This window comes from Labrus mixtus, chromosome 9 (genome assembly GCF_963584025.1).
Source record: "Labrus mixtus chromosome 9, fLabMix1.1, whole genome shotgun sequence".
NCBI classification, from domain to species: domain Eukaryota; kingdom Metazoa; phylum Chordata; class Actinopteri; order Labriformes; family Labridae; genus Labrus; species Labrus mixtus.
This window is the reverse complement of record NC_083620.1, coordinates 15,844,189-15,861,297: the sequence shown is the minus strand read 5'-3', so window position 1 is coordinate 15,861,297 and position 17,109 is coordinate 15,844,189. Positions and strand designations below refer to the sequence as shown.

At 41.9% G+C, this 17,109-nt stretch overlaps 2 protein-coding genes across 4 annotated transcripts in view; one reads left to right on the top strand and one right to left on the bottom strand.

Moving 5' to 3' along the window:
* Positions 1 to 1,556, top strand: part of septin4b (septin 4b) — a 21,613-nt gene extending 20,057 nt beyond the window's left edge. For both annotated transcript variants that reach the window (XM_061046478.1, XM_061046477.1), the window contains one exon: positions 9 to 1,556. In XM_061046478.1, coding sequence (XP_060902461.1) covers positions 9 to 12 — 4 coding nt within the window. In that variant the 3' untranslated portion in view covers positions 13 to 1,556. The remainder of the gene's footprint in view (positions 1 to 8) is intronic.
* mnta (MAX network transcriptional repressor a) lies at positions 1,220 to 17,109 on the bottom strand. 2 transcript variants are annotated; one of them, XM_061046474.1, is made up of 6 exons: positions 16,921 to 17,109; positions 12,747 to 13,332; positions 12,388 to 12,429; positions 11,985 to 12,096; positions 4,863 to 5,055; positions 1,220 to 4,674 (listed from the first exon to the last, which is right to left on the bottom strand). In XM_061046474.1, the coding sequence occupies exons 1-6, from the start codon at positions 16,991 to 16,993 to the stop codon at positions 3,863 to 3,865; spliced, it is 1,818 nt and encodes a 605-aa protein (XP_060902457.1). In that variant the 5' UTR covers positions 16,994 to 17,109; the 3' UTR covers positions 1,220 to 3,862. The 2 variants fall into 2 exon arrangements, with proteins under 2 accessions (XP_060902457.1, XP_060902458.1); XM_061046475.1 differs by lacking the exon at positions 12,388 to 12,429.

Sequence of the window (17,109 nt, the reverse complement as noted above, 5' to 3'; positions counted from 1 at the left end):
TCTAACAGTTGAGGCGGATGCAGGAGATGCTGCAGAGGATCCAGGATCAAATGCACACTCAGAAGGAAGCCTATTAACACAGGACAGAAGCTACACTTCCTACATGTCACTATACTGGGACTTAAAAAAAAAAAAAAAACACCCAGAAACCTTTATTCCTCTCTAGAACATTGACATCCTATGTGTCCATGTGGATCAGGGACCTGCAGGAGGTGGTAAGATGACATTTGCAGCATAATGGCTCCCTTCATCCTCTCAAGAGTCTGACATAATGACTCCTCTGCTGCAAGACACTCCACCCTTCACTCTTCTGTTAATCTTGTGTCTGAAGTTTAAAAAAAAAAACAATACATGCTTAAGTGTGATTGACTTTTAGTTTCCTGTAATAGTATGGATGTTTGAGTTATCGGGACATTAATCGCCACTTGATCAAAGGGTTTTTATTTGATGTAGATCTGATATGAGGTTTCATAGGGTGACCTGCTCAGATTTTATTAAGCACACTTTTCTGGCACAAGGATTTTTTTTTTTACTATGTTCTAGGGTCAACATGCATATATGTATATTGTTATAATTTAATTTTCTAGAAAACACTCAAATATTTGTTCTACTGTAAGGATGACTGTTTTATCATTTTACTTCAGGTGATGTCCCAGTTTTTTTTTAGGTTTTTTTATTGGGTTCAGAGTCATTTAAATTTTTTTTTATCAGGATGCCTGTCAGCACATTTCTGTGAGGTTGTGCTCAGTGTTGGCCAGTCTTAAGTCACTGTGATGCTTACAGATCACTATATCATTGAAATTATCATTTTGACATGATGAGTCGTTTATTTTTTTGTAGAAATTACCCCCAAAAAACGGTTGTTCCAGAGTCAGCTGGTAAAGTCATTGGGGGGGGGATTAGGACTTTGGTCGGACAAGACCCTTTTTTTTTTTTGCAGGGGAGGGTTGCATCGAAGGCCATGCAGTGTATTTATTTTTGCATGTTTTGTGAAGGTAACTGAGATTGCAGATGAATTACAGATGATGAATTAAGAAGCTATTTAATTGTTGGGGGAATTGTGTATGGAAAAGAAATTGATTAATTTTTGTTTTGGATGGTTGTTATTATTTCCTTAAGGGAACTCATACGTTGGATCATGTTTACTTCATGTTTAGCTTCTAACCAAAGGCAAGACATGTCCTACTTTTTTTTAAATTGACTTTCATCGTTCTTTTCACACAAAATACTTCTCAAAGAGAAATTATCCAAATTATTGGTTGAAATAAGATGCTCTGGCTATTCATTTTGAAGCTCTAGCTATTCATTTGAATGACACAAATCTGCCATGTTGTCACCTTTGTTTTGTAAAAAAAAAAAAAAAACATTCCTCAAGCTTGTCCCAGAGTCAAGTTTTATTTTGGTTTCTCAGTTTATTTTGTATTAAATTTGCCTTTTGTTATTCTTATTGTTTAAGTATATTTATGTATTAAATTTATAAATTAAATGTGGATGGAAAGGACATAATGTACAAATTCAAATATTGTAATAAATAAGGATCAAATTTCACATCATCAGACACTGGGTTGTGCTTTATGTTGTAAAGAGCAGGCTACATTGAAGTGCTTTGATTTTCTCTTATCTTATTATAATTCTGATTATTATGGAGTATACTGGGGCTTTTGTTTCCTGACTTCTACCTTGAAGGCAGCGCCCTCCTGTTGCTCCGCCCCCTCAATCACAAAACAACCACAGCTGTTAAATGTAAAAATGAAAGTTTCTTTTCCAGGTTAAAAAAAAAAAACAGCCTCAGACTTTCGTAAATGTAATACAATTTATTAAGTATCTTTTTTAATAAATTTGTCATTTTACATATCTTCCCAAGCTTTAAACATAATACAGTTAGATCTAAATGCAGCCCAACATTTACAGGCTATATACAACTTAAACTTTCTCCATAGGGAAAACATACAAGTATATTGTTGCTTTTTCAAGTGTCCGAATCCCTGTTTCCTTTTTTACTTTGTTTTGCTACAATGATTCCAAAATTAATCGTTCAGGATTATTTTCATGCTCTCTTAATGTGGAAAAAGGTTGTTTATCTTTGAGTAAAATAAAAAAGAAGTTTGTGCTGTTGTCATATTGAATCAGAATCAAATACAAAAACATTTGAATAAATTAGTTTCAATGGCCGGATTCAAATATGGGAAGAGGTCTGTGTTGGCATCCCCTGATATACAGCACTAAACATGGTCCCAGGTAAAAAAAAAAAATCTAATTTACATTGAATAGAAGAAGTTATTCTTCACATGAAACAAGCAACAGTTAATCTTAAAATACAAAATTGTCTTTACATGTTACACTTTACATACACATAATACTTGAATGAAGTATAAGCAAAAGGGCAGAACATCTGTGTGCTCCTCCTCCACATCCTTTCACAGGTCAGTACATTCAGGCTTCGTTAGGAGAACACAGCATGGTGCTGATTTAGCAAGTGCTTTGCTAAACTGCAGATTTTCTGCTCAGTGACTATAACAGAAATGTTCACAGTGGTAGCTTTGGAAATTTAAAGTCTTTGCAAAAAATAAAAATATTCAAATTGATTGTTTTTACTGTTAAAAATCACAAAACAGGGATCCTAACCCAAAGTCTGTACGACAGGACTTCAATCATTAAATCTTACATCTACTTGCTGAAGGCTGACAACCCTACTGTGGGCTCGTTTGTATAATAACCATTGAGTTTATGTATTAACAACATTCAAACACTCTTCTTCCTCTACCATATCCCAGCAAAACAGCATTGAAACACGCCTTACTACATTTTGTGGTCCCTTTTATATTCAGAATCTCATCTCAATCTACATTTGTTGTTTTTTCATTTCAGAAGACAAGTACTAACATCCCATCTGTCTATTGTGGTGTTTACATTTGGGGGGGGGTATGTCGATGTACAACATTGTCCCATTTTGCATAAATAATAAAAAATCTGTGGAAAAAAAAACGTAACAGAATTTGTAGTTGTGCACAGTGCACACTCACCAGTATATCTGATAATAGAAACAATGAGTCTCTTTTGATTTAGCTGTTCAACTTTCAAGGGGATGTTTGAATAACACCAATCATCATATACATAGAATATCTTCATAATTAGAGAATAGTTGTATGACGTTGAACAGAACAGCCAGCAGGGGGAGCTAGTGCTGTATGCAGCATTATGAAGGACTGCAGCTCCATTTCAGGAGCTTAGATTTCAGTCCGTGATTTAGCTAAAACTCTGCAGCATGTGCCTCGTCTAGAGAGGAGGAGCTCCTCTAAATCACATTCCCAATGTGCTGCTGGTTATGGCGGGTCAAGCACTCTGAAACTTCACCGTGATAGCCCGACATTGCCTCTTGAGTACATGTTGTACTGTTGGTTAATCCACAACACGCAGAGTGATAGTGGGAAGTCTAGCCAACGGTCAGGATGTACATAAACTCTGAACCAGGGTACATGTGAAAAAACAACCACGGCTCTGTTATCTGCAGCAATGGATGGTGCGCCAGGGTCTTAACTTGCAAACTGCCCCAATGTATTTTACCACTTTTAATCATCATGATGACTATCAACCACATGCAGCCTGGCGTCTCTTTAATTCAGGATCAGCACTTGCAAATGCTGAGATAGACTAGTACTGAAAGAGGGTTGACTTTTGTCTTCCCCTCTTCAAAACAGCTGTACAGTCTCTGAATGATAGTGAATCTCTGTTTCTGCTCAGTGCGGTGCCCAGAAGCTCTCCTGCCCTCACTGTGGCCTTGTCTGGCCTGATCTGAGGCCTGTGGGTCTCCCCTGTCAAGGGGTGTCCCCTCCTTTTAGCCTGGTGGTCCTGTTGGTGGTGTTCAGGCCAGCTTCAGGGTGCTGATGGGAAACGGGGGCATGGTCACCATTGTCACAGGGTTGAGCACCGTCTGACCCACCAGCTGCGGGTGGTGGGTCACCATTTGGGTCTGCTTGCCAACTATGGCTGTGGTTGTTTGGCACGGCGCAGAGCCGTTGACCTGAGGGTGGGCGTGGTTCAGGGTGTGGGTGATGTGACCGACCACAGCTGGCTGTGTGACAGCCATTGACTGGGGATAGAGGCCAGGTAGATGCTGGCCCAGGTGAGCCACTGGATGCACTGTGATGTGACCAATGGGCTGGTGTGCAGGGGCTAGGTGAACAGAGGTGGTGGTGGTGGAGGGAGCCAGGTGAGCGATATGCTTCGTACCCCCTCCGTGAATGACGTGGTTGACTGCCTGGATGACTGAGGGGTGGGACACGGAAGCGTGGGCGATAACTGTGGGGTGTATGCTCGGCACAGTCACCATCTGAGTCTGGGTGGGGATCAGAGGCTGAGAGGAGATGGTGGGGTTGCAGGATGTTGTGGCTGTGAATGTGTGAGGGGCTGCAGGCTTGGACATCATCAGTGGAGGGCTCACTTGCAGTGGCTGGAGCAAGGGTTGGTGCAGAGGGGCTTTGTGCTGGATGGAGATGTGTTGGGTGATGAAGGAGGTAGAGGTGGTGGTTATGGTGGGTGGTGGGGTTGGGATCTGAGTGGGTGTTGCACATTTGTGCAGCTCTGGTTTCATGTTTTGAGGCACAGTGGGTAAGGCAGTCTGTGGTCTAGGTGGAGTCTCATCTTCAAGGTCGTCATCCATAACATCTTCACCTTCTGTAACAGACAAGTCACTCTGTGTTAAAACAGGATTTTGATTTCACCAGCACCTAAAATTAAATAAGGCAATTTGTTGCTGTAGTATTTTTTGCATATTGGAGCATATATAAATAATAGAGTCTTCACATAAATACGGCAGCAGCCCTGTAGCCCTCCATTACTTCCACCCTGACTGTCAACCTCACCTGAGGCAGTGGAGGTGGAGGCCTGGTCCTCTTCAGGCTGGACTGTCTGACGGAGCACACGGTCGATCTCAATCACATCCATCCATTGGCTCAGCTCATTCTTCAGCTCTGCTAAGCGCTGCTGCGTGGCGATCTTCTCTCTGGCCAGTCGCTCCATGTCGTGCTCGTACTCCTTCTCTTTCCGCTTCAACGTCTGAAAGATGATGAGACAAGATTGTGAAAAAAAAAAAAAAAACCCAACTCTTAAATCTTTGACTTGAGCAGATAGTGTGGGCTGCTGTCGGTAAACACACATCTGATTACCAGTTCATGAAGTTCACTTCCTGTGAAATTCAATACACCAATTTGGGGATAAATCTTGTCTTTTATAGTTCTGCTGATTGTCCAACAGGTGTCGATTCTTCATCACGCTCGTGTTTTAGGCTTTAATCTTTTGTGTTTGACTATGTAATAATTATTTATGTATATCATTAGTGGCATGTTAAAAAGGTTTGACAGATTATCGAGGCAAAAACCAGATATTAGCAGGACAGCTAGTGTCTGCTGTGATTTATATCAGGCTACAGTCTGGCTCAGTGTCTCCATCTGCTCCACCTATGACACAACGATTAAATGACTGCATCAATGCAATCTGTAAATCTCCATCTATGACCGATACAAGAATGGTAATCTGTCAGATTATTTCAAATGTAGGTGGTACAATGGGAAAGCAACAACAAAAAGATGAATTATGGATACTTCTGTTCGGGTTCCAACACAGGACAGGAGCAGCTATTTTGACGAAAGGTATTATTAACACATCTTATGACACCGCCACCATTTCAACAGCACAAACGCTAAATAATAAAGCTCCCCTTTACGAAGCAGCAGCATCTTTTTCATACAAGAAAATTCCGTATTAAGCATCAGTCAAACAACAAACGAAGCCTAACCTTGTTTTAGCTCAAGTTGGGTAATTCTGTCTTTCTTAAATACCAGAAGATTCATGAGAATCTGTGTACCTGTTGCTATAAATACTCACACCCTTCATTAATGCCTGTGTGTCTCCATCTGATTAATATTGAAAGAATCCAACAAATAATGATTTAAAAATAAACCTGTGACCAGAGCCTGTGTGCAGGGAGCAAACTAACAGAGCTACAAGAGAAGGAGGGAAGGAGGAGGTGGAGGAGGCAAGTATGTGAAAGGGAGGGGCAGGGGGTGCTTCCAGGCAGTAGCCCTCTGTGACCTAATTTCCCTTAAACCGTCAGCTGACACAAGCCAAAACCAAACAAACTGAGCCAAACTTCCTTGTACGCAGCAACAGGAGGAAACTTTAAAGACGTTTGAAAACCATCAACCAAAACTATGAGGGAAAAAACCAACCTAATAAATAACTGCTGAATTTGGCAGTACAGATCAGATCGATTTAACTCGGTTAGAGCTTAGTGTTTTGAAGGTTGTGTACTACGTCATTTTGTTTTTTACATTTTAAGTTTGTGTTGCACAAATTTAACAGCTTAAATAAAGCCTTGGGTGGGCTGTAGGGAAATGACAGTGTGTGAAACCTGTAACCAGCAACCTGATGACTCAGGGTCATAAAGAGTGGACTTCCTGTTAGTGTTCATGCCTCCGTGTATTCGTTTCTGTGAGGGGAGGTATCTATGTATATGTGAGTGAGAGGGACAGAGAGAGTTAAAAGTAAATGTGGATGTCATTGTGTTTGTAGACTGGGGATTTAAAGGCTTGATCACGTATGTAGCTGAAGTGTTGTTTATTATCTGTATGTAGGTAAGACTTCTGTTAGCGGGAACTGTGCTTGTATAACTACTGTACAAATGTATATAAATAGCAAAGGGGGACAAAAGGCGGGCCTTGTGTAATTCGGCACCTGTCTCTGGTCCTTATCCAGGATTAGAAATGCATGGGCCAAGCAGTCTGTGCCCGGACTCCGTCCCATGTGGGCTGATTTCAGTTCCCTCACAAATACAAACTGAGAGGAAGTCCTGCTCATGTCTGAGTTTGGCAGAGGAAAGACATGAAAAGAACACAATTAATCCTAAATAAGTCCACATAAATGAGCTTTTAATCTGGTTATTAAACTGAAGAGTTCTGCTTTAATTACGCGCAAATACCGATCGAAATCCAATAATGAAATATCAGCGGAAAGTTTTACACACACACACACACACACACACACACACACACACACACACACACACACACACACACACACACACACACACACACACACACACACACACACACACACACACACACACACACACACACACACACACACACACACACACACACACACACACACACACACACACACACACACACACACACACACACACACACACACACACACACACACACACACACACACACACACACACACACACACACACACACACACACACACACACACACACACACACACACACACACACTATGAGCCATACGTGTCGTGTGATATGGGTAATCTTAACTCTCTCTCTTCAATACCTTTAATTCGAAACCTAATCAACACTTTGGTTGGATGATGTAATAGGGCTGATATTAGACCATCTCAGAAACATAGCTGTAATGTATGTTTAACAGGTATCAACCGTTACAACATCTGTGTAAATAAGTAGTAATACATTTGTTTAGAAAATGAGTTTGTTAGTGTAAAATGCACAATTCTAATAGAAAAGGTCTCCCTTCATGCCAGCCCCAAAAATCACAAGATCACTTTTTCTCTCTTACATCGGTATACCATACATATCATTCAGAATCAAACTGTGTTGTTCATGACAAACAAGACAGATCACCCCCACCCCACACACAAACACATACAGTGGTCGAGAGCTTCTGGAAAACCACAAAAATTCAAACAATGACGTCATTGTATTCGACAGCCTTTGAAAGCAGAGAAATCTAATATTATGGAAAGCCATTTTGATCTAGAGCTTGATGAGCTTGTTGCTGATGAACGGAAACCGTGTGCATCTGGACACAGATGTGTAACACCAGCCATCAACAGCCACTCTGCCAATCAGTGAAGCTGCTGATTTGTGTTCCTCAGTCTGAATACACCAACAGTATCCATAGTCTCCACTCATGATGTACTGAAATGCCCCTGTCTTTGGTCGTCATGGAAACAGCTGAAAACCTTCTTAAGGTTTCCTCTGTGACCCAAAAGACCGCGCACTCCTTTATGTTCCCGGTCTGTGTAATTTTCCCTGGAAGCATTTAAGTATGTACTGTGGAGTTCTGAAACTCAACCTGGTTTTAATCATGAGAAAGATTTTCCACCTGCATGGAGATTTGATTTTCTGATACACACACAAGCACACTTATGTCATCACCTATCTGTCTCAAAGGGATTGTCTGAAAAGGCAGAAATCAGGGAATGAAGAGTGAACAGAATATGTGATACGTGGACTGTAATGGTTGGCTGTCTCCCTGTTACCCTCGCCGTTTAGCCAGCAGCCTTTACGTGAGTGGAACCACAACTGTGCATGCCTCCAACTATGACTCATGGAGATGGAAAAGGCTCCACAAAATCAGGGGCACACTGAACTCTAAATGGTACACGGCGCATGTCTCTTTATAGACAGCTAGTCTCAGATTAACCAGGAAAACCTGATTGTCGAGTACATCACAGATGGATCCTGCATTACTTCATCAGCCTGTTAATCATGTCAGCAGGTTGGTAGGACGCGAGGTGCCAAGTACCTTTTGTTTCCCCGCGCATGCCCCCACCTCAGTCTCGTTTGCATGTGAAAATCTGGATCAGTACAGGGCTCGGCTGCATTGTGTGTGTGTGTGTGTGTGTGTGTGCGCGCGCACACAAGGTAAACACCGCTCAAGCGCTGTCACAAGCAATGCGAGTGCCGAGCACATGGCCCCACAGAGAATGAGAGAGGGAGGGGGGGCGGCAGATAGCGGGGGATTGAAAGAGAGCAATACAAGCTGTACTCACTGACTCATTTCTGCAGCAGACGGCACAAGGCTGGGTTTTTTAAAGGGCCAGATACACAGGAGGCCACGTTGCAGACATGCTGCCTGGCCTGGTTCACTGATCAGGCTTCTTTACAGAGGTCTTGTGACAGTCTTGTAACCATAAACCCTTGTCTTACGGTGCCTTCAAGCTGGAACTGTAAACCTCACGTGGTGCCTCACTGCAACAATAAAAGGCCTGTCTTTGTGTGAATATATTCCACTTCTACAACATTTCTGTGTGCAAACCTGTGCTGGTAATAAGTGACCTAATTTTACCTCATTGTGGCTGAGGACTGGCTGACCAAGCTTCTGTACATGACGTCCACAGTGTCACATGATATAGTCGTTTTATTCCCTGTAAATCACCTGAGCAGCAAAATATATTTCCCCCCAGAAAATTCTAATTTTCCTGGAGAAAGATTCTTATACTGGTGCAGCAGATGTAAGTCACGGAGTTTGAATTCAGTCTTGCCTCAAACCAATAAAGGAGGAAAGTGTCAATGAGAATTCAAAGAGACTGAGCTGGGACCTGCTGAAATAAACCTTGACATATTAAAAGAGTAGAACTCGAAAGTCTGATTATCTTTTTATGTTGAAGGCTGAATGAATCCGAAAATGTCAAAGCAATCAATGCAACTCCTTTTTTGTTAGAAGCCAATTCTTAGGAGGTTTGACAATTTAAGCAAAGTTAAATGTCATTTATTTCAAATGCTTAAACATATATCCTACTTCCTCAGCCTCTCTAATGAAATCTTTCATAAGCAGTGGAGGAACAACTTCCGTCGGCTTTGAGGGGGAAATGAAGCGCGAGAGGAGTAAACCGAGCCTAATGTTTACCGCTCAATGTTCCCTCCCTGCTGCTGGCAGCTAAGCCCAATGTTACGACGAGTCCTGCGTGTTGCAGTGTTGGGCGGAGGCCCAGCACGGGGGATGACGTCACGCGGCTCAGGCTAGCCATGTGCTTGCTGCTCATGTGGCCTTAAAAGCTCAGGATGGAGGGAGGAGAGGAAGGGGGGAGCAGAGAGGAGGAGCTCTGATGCACCAGGGCTTACTTTGCAGCCTTTGCTTTCTTAGCAACACTATGGGCTTCAGGGAGATCCTTTAGGAAGGAGATATGGTTCATATAATGTTATAGCCCTGTTTACATGAAGACAAAAATGAAAAGAGCAAAGTAAGCTTTCTATAAGCGTGTTCAAGGTCATGTTTACTGCGACATTTTAAACTGAACTGGAACGAGGAAGTGAAACTTGAACTACAAGCCAGTGACTTTCTATGTAAAATGATTAACAACTATAACATGTACTTTTCACATTGACACACAAAGACAACAGTCTAGATAAATCAAATCAAATGGGATGCCGAGTCTAAAGCCTCTTGTTTGATCCTCTCCTGAGCTCATTGTTGTTGATGTGTGCAGGCTGCCTCTGGAGGGGGGCAGAGGGAGGAGGCAGTTTTCAGGGAGAGAGAGAGGTGTGTGCAGGCAGGACGTGCCTCTGTACCACCCATGTCAAGATAACAGCGTGTTCACGTGTTTTTTGTTCTGTTTTAGCCTCCTTTAACCGTAAGTTCCCTTGTTTTACCACACCCCTCCTAAACTAAACAACCAGCCAGACCAGTCAAAGATAAGACAAAGAGGAATGCCAGACAAAACTTACTAACAAAGATTAACTCATCTGACCTACAGACCTACAGTAGAAGCTCTGAATATGATGCATCTAGCTTCACCCCATGAGGATTTGCAGTTGACACGCTGTGAGAAAGATGGTTCTTTTTCTCCTCGTCTGCAGTCAGTAGCTCTAGCTCTAGCTCTAGCCCAACTGTTGAGAGGCAGGTCAGTCAGCCAGTTGCAGGCAGCACACTGAGCACTGTGTTACTTAATCACACAGAGAGGGGGCAGAGGGAGGGAGATTGGGTGATGAGCTCTGCACCCACGTTGTCCTAGTTTCCACACGCACTGAGGAACAACAAGACTGCTGCTGCTCAATGCACTGAATCAGCAGCACACTGTCCTCGGCAACATTTACACGAGGAAGCCTTCAACACAGCTAAATCATGACAAAACAGATGAACTATAACAGGTTGTTTCATACAGAGATATCAATGTGCACATTGAATTAGAGCATAGGCTAACATGCATAGTTGTCTGACTTCAAACTCCAACCATATGATGACACATTCAAATACAAAAAGAAAGAAGAAAAAAATCTGCTAGGAAGCTGGAAAATAATGAAATTAATCTCCGCACAATAACACCAAAATACTTGTTAGATTGCAACAACTTGGTCCAGGTTGAACTTTATGTTCAAAGCTGCCACCCTACAGTATCTATCTATAGGATAAAAATGACCCACTGTGACACGCTCAACAGTCGGACAAGTGAAACTAGGTCAGTGGTGGACCTTTGCACCAGCTGTTTACAACCACCACACTCACTCAGCAAGTGCCTGACTCAAACACATGGTGAGACACTTGTGGACATGGCAGATATTCCTAATATTAATCATAGAGTCACTTAAAGATTAGATGAAGAAGTTTCCTCAGGAGAGGAGGGTCAAAACTCCTTTGCTAAATGTGCCAGCGAAAAGGCTTATTTCTCTTGCATTTGTTGAATCAGTTAGTACATTTCTGTGTTTTCTGCGTCTTTCAACATTTGAACATGCTTTTGTTGTATGCATTTCCTCTTGAACCCTTTTCTCACACTGCAGCATGGCAACCTAAGAATGGATGTTCAGTGGTTCAGCAGTTATCCCATGTGCCAATGAATCTGTATAAACAAGTTGTAGCAAGATTCACAAGCATGCATGACAAATGCAGCACACACGCCAAAGTCAGCAGACTGATAATAATTGCTCCTCAATTAGTAGACAAATTGGTTTGGCAGGCCTTGCCAAACATATAGCAAACACTTTGTAATAAAGTATGCTCTTATTTCAAAGAGTTTACCCCAGCATTAACACACATCTTCACAGCCTGAGCAGCTTTCATTACAAAAAGGAATGACAAGTAGTTTGAGCACTGGCCTAAATCAAGTGTAAAAAAAAAGGTGAAACTGGCTGATGCACAGTGTTATTTTCCCCATCAGACATATAACTACATGTCATATCACTCACACATGAAGTGATTAAGACTTGTTCAAACCCAGCAGCTCACCTGAATGTATCTCAGCGCACTTCTCAGCACACACAGATTGGACGTCTTCTTCTCGTCTATGTTCGGGATGTTTTTCTTCAGCGTCTCGAAGCACTCCTTTAAGTGTGCTCGTCTATTGGACACAAGACACAGACGGGGGATTTTAGACGGGACAAATGGTAGAGCCCCACTAGGCTTTAATCTTGTGATTACAACAACACAATTTCAACAAAAAAAAAAGCTTCGCAAAAAAAAAAAAAAAAAGTACTGTGACAAATCAAAAAAAAGAATCGATCAGTTTAAGAATAAACTTAAACCTTTCACATAGAAACCATATGAACAATATGACATTACTTTGTGTGATGGTACACTATCGGATCTCTCACTGTGTAAGGAGGCCCTATGGTAGACAGGCTGAACCCACCTGTTTTTCTCAAGCTTGTTATGCACCTCTCTTGTGCCTGCCCTGTAAGAGCACAAACGAGAGCACAGTAAGAATTTGGTGTCAAAAAGGGCAGTGTGAAGAGAAGACTCAACATAAACAAAAGAAGAGTTGGATTACTTTGTTGCCTGCAGTTAATTTAGTGACAGCACTCTTCTGTGCATCTCCAATATAAAGTAACACTAAAGTTAAAGAACTAATAAAATAGCCTGACAATGTTAAATATTGGGGTTTAGGAAGCTAAAAAACTTGTGAATCCTTTAAGATGGATACATCTTTTGCAAAAAAAAAAATCTTTACGACTACTTTGATTCTAAACAAGTAAATGTGTTTACACTCACCCTCCAGGCCTCTTCTTGTTGTCTAGCTGGCGGCCGTCATCAGGAGGACTCCCCCGGCTGATGGGGCCGTTCTGTAGAGGAGCCTGCTGGAGCACAGGGCCCAGCTGGGGGAGTAAGGCGTGTTGCTGTGGGGGTGAGACGATGGAGCCAGAATAGCGCTGAACCAGCTGAGGGTGCGTCTGCTTCTGCAGTTTAGTATTGCTGATCGGTGCGATGATTTGCGGCTGTTGGAGGTGGTTCTGTATCATCTTGTGGTTGTTGGTTGGCGCAGAGGGCGGGTGGTCAGGTTTGGGTTGTGGAGAGCGTGGCAGAGTGGCAGCGGGCGGGGGAGCTGCAGGAGGGGAGAGTGTTGCGATAGGCTGGGTGGGTGAGCCTGTGGGATTGGGGGTGACAACAGGGATGGGTATGACAGTGATGGGCATGGAGGGTGGCGGCAGAGAGGGCGGTATGGGTGCCTGGTGGCACTCAATGCGGAACTCGTCTGCTTTGGAAACATGGTTGGTGTGGATTGTTGTGTTATAGTTCACATCAGAACGCCTTTGCTCTGCCAACAGCTCCAGCCGCTGCTTCTCCTTCAGTTCATCCTCTGTGGACAGAACGAAGGCGGGTTAACAGAAACAGCTTAGAGTTTCCTCTAGTACACACTTCAGGTACCGGGATAGTCTCCTGCTGTAAGGTGCATGTGTGAACAACCAGATCAGCAAGATTTCAGGGGACAATCCTCCAGAATTTCTCTAGATATTTTGTAGGAGTTCATACGTGAATGTGATACATAGATTTAAAAGTATAGTTTTTACATTTACAAAATCCTATCAAGCCCAATGCTCCAGAATGAAATAGATTCTAGTTCTAATAGAGATGCTGTGTATCCTGCTGTAATGTCACCCAGCCACAGTCTACTGACCCCATTGTGAAGTAGAAGTGGGTGCAGGTCTACTCTACTCCTGCAGAAAAGAGACGCCACGATGAGGGAACCCTTACCCCCCCCCCCCCCCCCCCCCCCCCCCACCTTTGATGTGTGTGTTTGATGATGGCTTTAGTTAACGTTTTATGTAACAATAGCCAGGATGCAAATACCTGAACGTTTTTAAGAGTAAAATACAAACATGTTTGGGAAATAAACTGCTAGTGGAGATCACTCCTGATAAGATTATTCTGTTGTTACAGTTTATGCGTGAAAGTGTAGTATTTTGACAAAAAAAAGGTCTAGAGTAAGAGATCTTCATCAGCCTTGTCTTACTATCCATTCATATTAAAGGAAACCCCTCCATTAAGGTGCTGTCATGTTTCTATGTCAGCAGTGATGTTCAGAGTTAGAAGTTATTATTAGTATGAGATGGACCAGGGTCTGAACACTGCTCCTTTCACTACAGCACTACACTAGACGATGTAATTACATGTCAAGAGGTTAATTATAAAGCAACTGAAAATGCCATAATATTATTTTAATTATAGGCAAATGAAAGCATGCATTCTTAAAAGTTTGTTCTCAATAAACAAGATTTGATAGAAAATATGACGAATATGAAGAATAAGTGTGACTGAGAGGTGTAGGCCTAAAAAACGTTAGTCTTAAGTTAGGGTGAATCTTTTGTAATAACACAGTTTTATATGTGACCGATACTGCTAAAAAAGTTCCATCAAAAGTGACATTTCTGTTTGAAACTAAGCATTTTGAAAGTTGTTATACAATATCCGAGTCCCCCGCTGGTAATAATGTACCGTAAAAGTCGAGCAGTTAAGAAGTTCAAAGTTTAGGAACTTAATAGCCCTGTTAGCGCAAACATAAATACACACACAAGCACATGAACACACACAATCAAAACCTGGGGGCAGCGATATTTTGTGAGCATGTAAAAATCATGTGAAAGAGGAAGTAGACATTTCCACCTCTTAATAGCGTGAAAACAGTTAAATAGTATCATATCCAACAGTTAGGTCTTTCACTTTCTGCTGTGTGTATTTGTGACGCTGCAGTGGCATTACTTTGCCTCAAAGTCAAAACAAGTAGAAAAGAACAAGATGTTCTGGCCGCTGTGCTATGCAGCTTTTGTTAGATGCTGAATGCCACATTATAAGAGATCATTTAGCATTGTGGTGCCGACACACACATTAGGCCGAGGAGAGTCTTTTATAAAGACTCACTTATAACACTTATAAAAACAAGAGGGTTTTCTATAGACGTTATATAACTGCAGCAGCACACAGAAACACTGGCCTACTTTCTGCACAGTGACCTGCTCTACAGTAGCAGGAAGGAGGGAGGGAGGGAAGGAGGGAGGGGGGGAGGACTCTGCTCTCTCAATGCAGCATGGCACGAGGAGCTGGGAGAGGGAGAGGCAGGAACTCTCACTCCGAGTCGCTCGGAATATCACTGATGCTGTCATTCAGATAAAAGGTGGAAAAACAACAGCCCTCTTCAGAGACTGTTAAATCGCTGGGTGCAAACACTTGTTAAGATGTTAAGGATGTTTTTATACAAGCTAGCTCATACAGCACTCGCATTTATAATGTACCAAACTAGTAGTTGTCTTGGGGAGAGATCAATTAAGACAATTGTATCTTGAACTGATTTCATACTTTTGCAGACATTGAAGATTGGTTAAGGGTTAGTCCATGCACCTTGTCAATAGATCTGTTGTCCCAGTCAAATGTGAAGCTACAACATTATCTTTACAGTCATGCTGGAGTATTAATAACTTCACTTTCTAGGGATTGATTAACAACCTTTACACTAAACCACTGTTATCGTCTTGTGTTAACCGGAAATGGGGTGGTTTAATTCAAATTGAAAATGACAACATGTTATAGAACGTTACTAATACCAAGGTAGCCCATTTGGCAGACAGCCACATGTTGAGACGACGTTGATAACAGATTACACTCTATGTTTTAAAAGGTATTTATTGTTCATGGATGTAAGACAGTCAAAGTATGTGTTCCTATGTCTCATAGTTTAGCTTTCCATTAATCACTGTAGGCCTACTTAAAAAAAATCACTGCTGTATTGTAAAAATAAACATAGGGAAAGTGGAAAGAAAAAAGTTGCATATATTTGGAAACCATAAAATTTAACTGGGAATAACACATAAATTATTATTATAAGTAAATGTTTTTATTCTCATTAGTTTTGATTGTGAAAAAAAAAAAACAATGACAATGTGTTTTATGTCTTTTTCCTTTTTTGGACATTTAACACACAAGTGAGTTTTTGGTAGATTTTCTGCGCGCGGTAGTGACTCATCTTCTTCATAAACAATCTTTGGAAGGGGTAGCCCGGCACGCACGTGGTGAAAGGGGCGGGGCCCGACCCCCCTCGGTAGCTCTTACATGTAGGCGCGGCTGGTTGGTACACGTCATCGACAGACATTCAAAGCTCCACGAGCGTCTGAGAGGCGAGGGAGTAATTTTTTTTTGTAAGGACACAAACACGGACTGAAACATGAAGGAACACGGTGTTTTAGAACTACAAAACGTCGTCTGAAGATGCAGGGTGTGAAAATTATTGAGCACAGGTAGATGTAGGGGAAGCCTGATTAACAGATGCCCCGCAGACGATGTCAGGTCATTATGTAAAACAAGCTTGGCTTTCTCTGCGCCACCGCCCTTTACAACCCCCTCCCCTCCTCCATCCTTCACCCCATGTTTTTTGTTTTTTTTGCACTTAAATGTTTGGTAGCAGTGCGATGAATAAACTGACTAGCAATAGAAGGAGAAATGAACTTCAATTATGTTGTTTACGTATCTGTATCTACTGCAGGTTTCAATGCAGTAACCCCTGATACCGCAGAGCCCTGTGTGTGTGTGTTTATAAGCTCCTGTGACCAGCTGCGATTTAGGTTAACATACAGTAACACCTAGAGTCGATACTATTCTGCAATGCGTCTGCACATAAACATGAATTTGAAAGTAAAACTAAAATGTCACTGCCGCACTTAACCACAGTCATTCTTGTAGTTTATAACATTCAATTAAATTGTAAAATCTGGTGATTTTCAAAGCCTAAGAAGGCTTTAAATCCTGCACTGTATTTCGTTCATGACTGGTTAAACCTGGTTCTTCTTTAACTCAGTACTTTTTCGCCACTTAGCTGTGGAGTGTTTCACATGTAGTATTTAATTGTTGCCAAAGCTGTTGAGAAATAAATCTTATTTTCAATAAAATACCAACTTACCACGTGCTTTCTGTTGTTGCTGGGCTTGCAATTCCAAAAACTTGGCTGCTTCAAGAAGCGTTTCGATGCTCATTTCTGTCCAGTTAGAATGACCGTGGTGGCTTATTTTTTATTTTTTTTGTCAAGAGACAGACGATAAAGCAAAAATGTGCCTGAGCACTACGGAAGAGAGGTTCCCAGTGTAAAAAA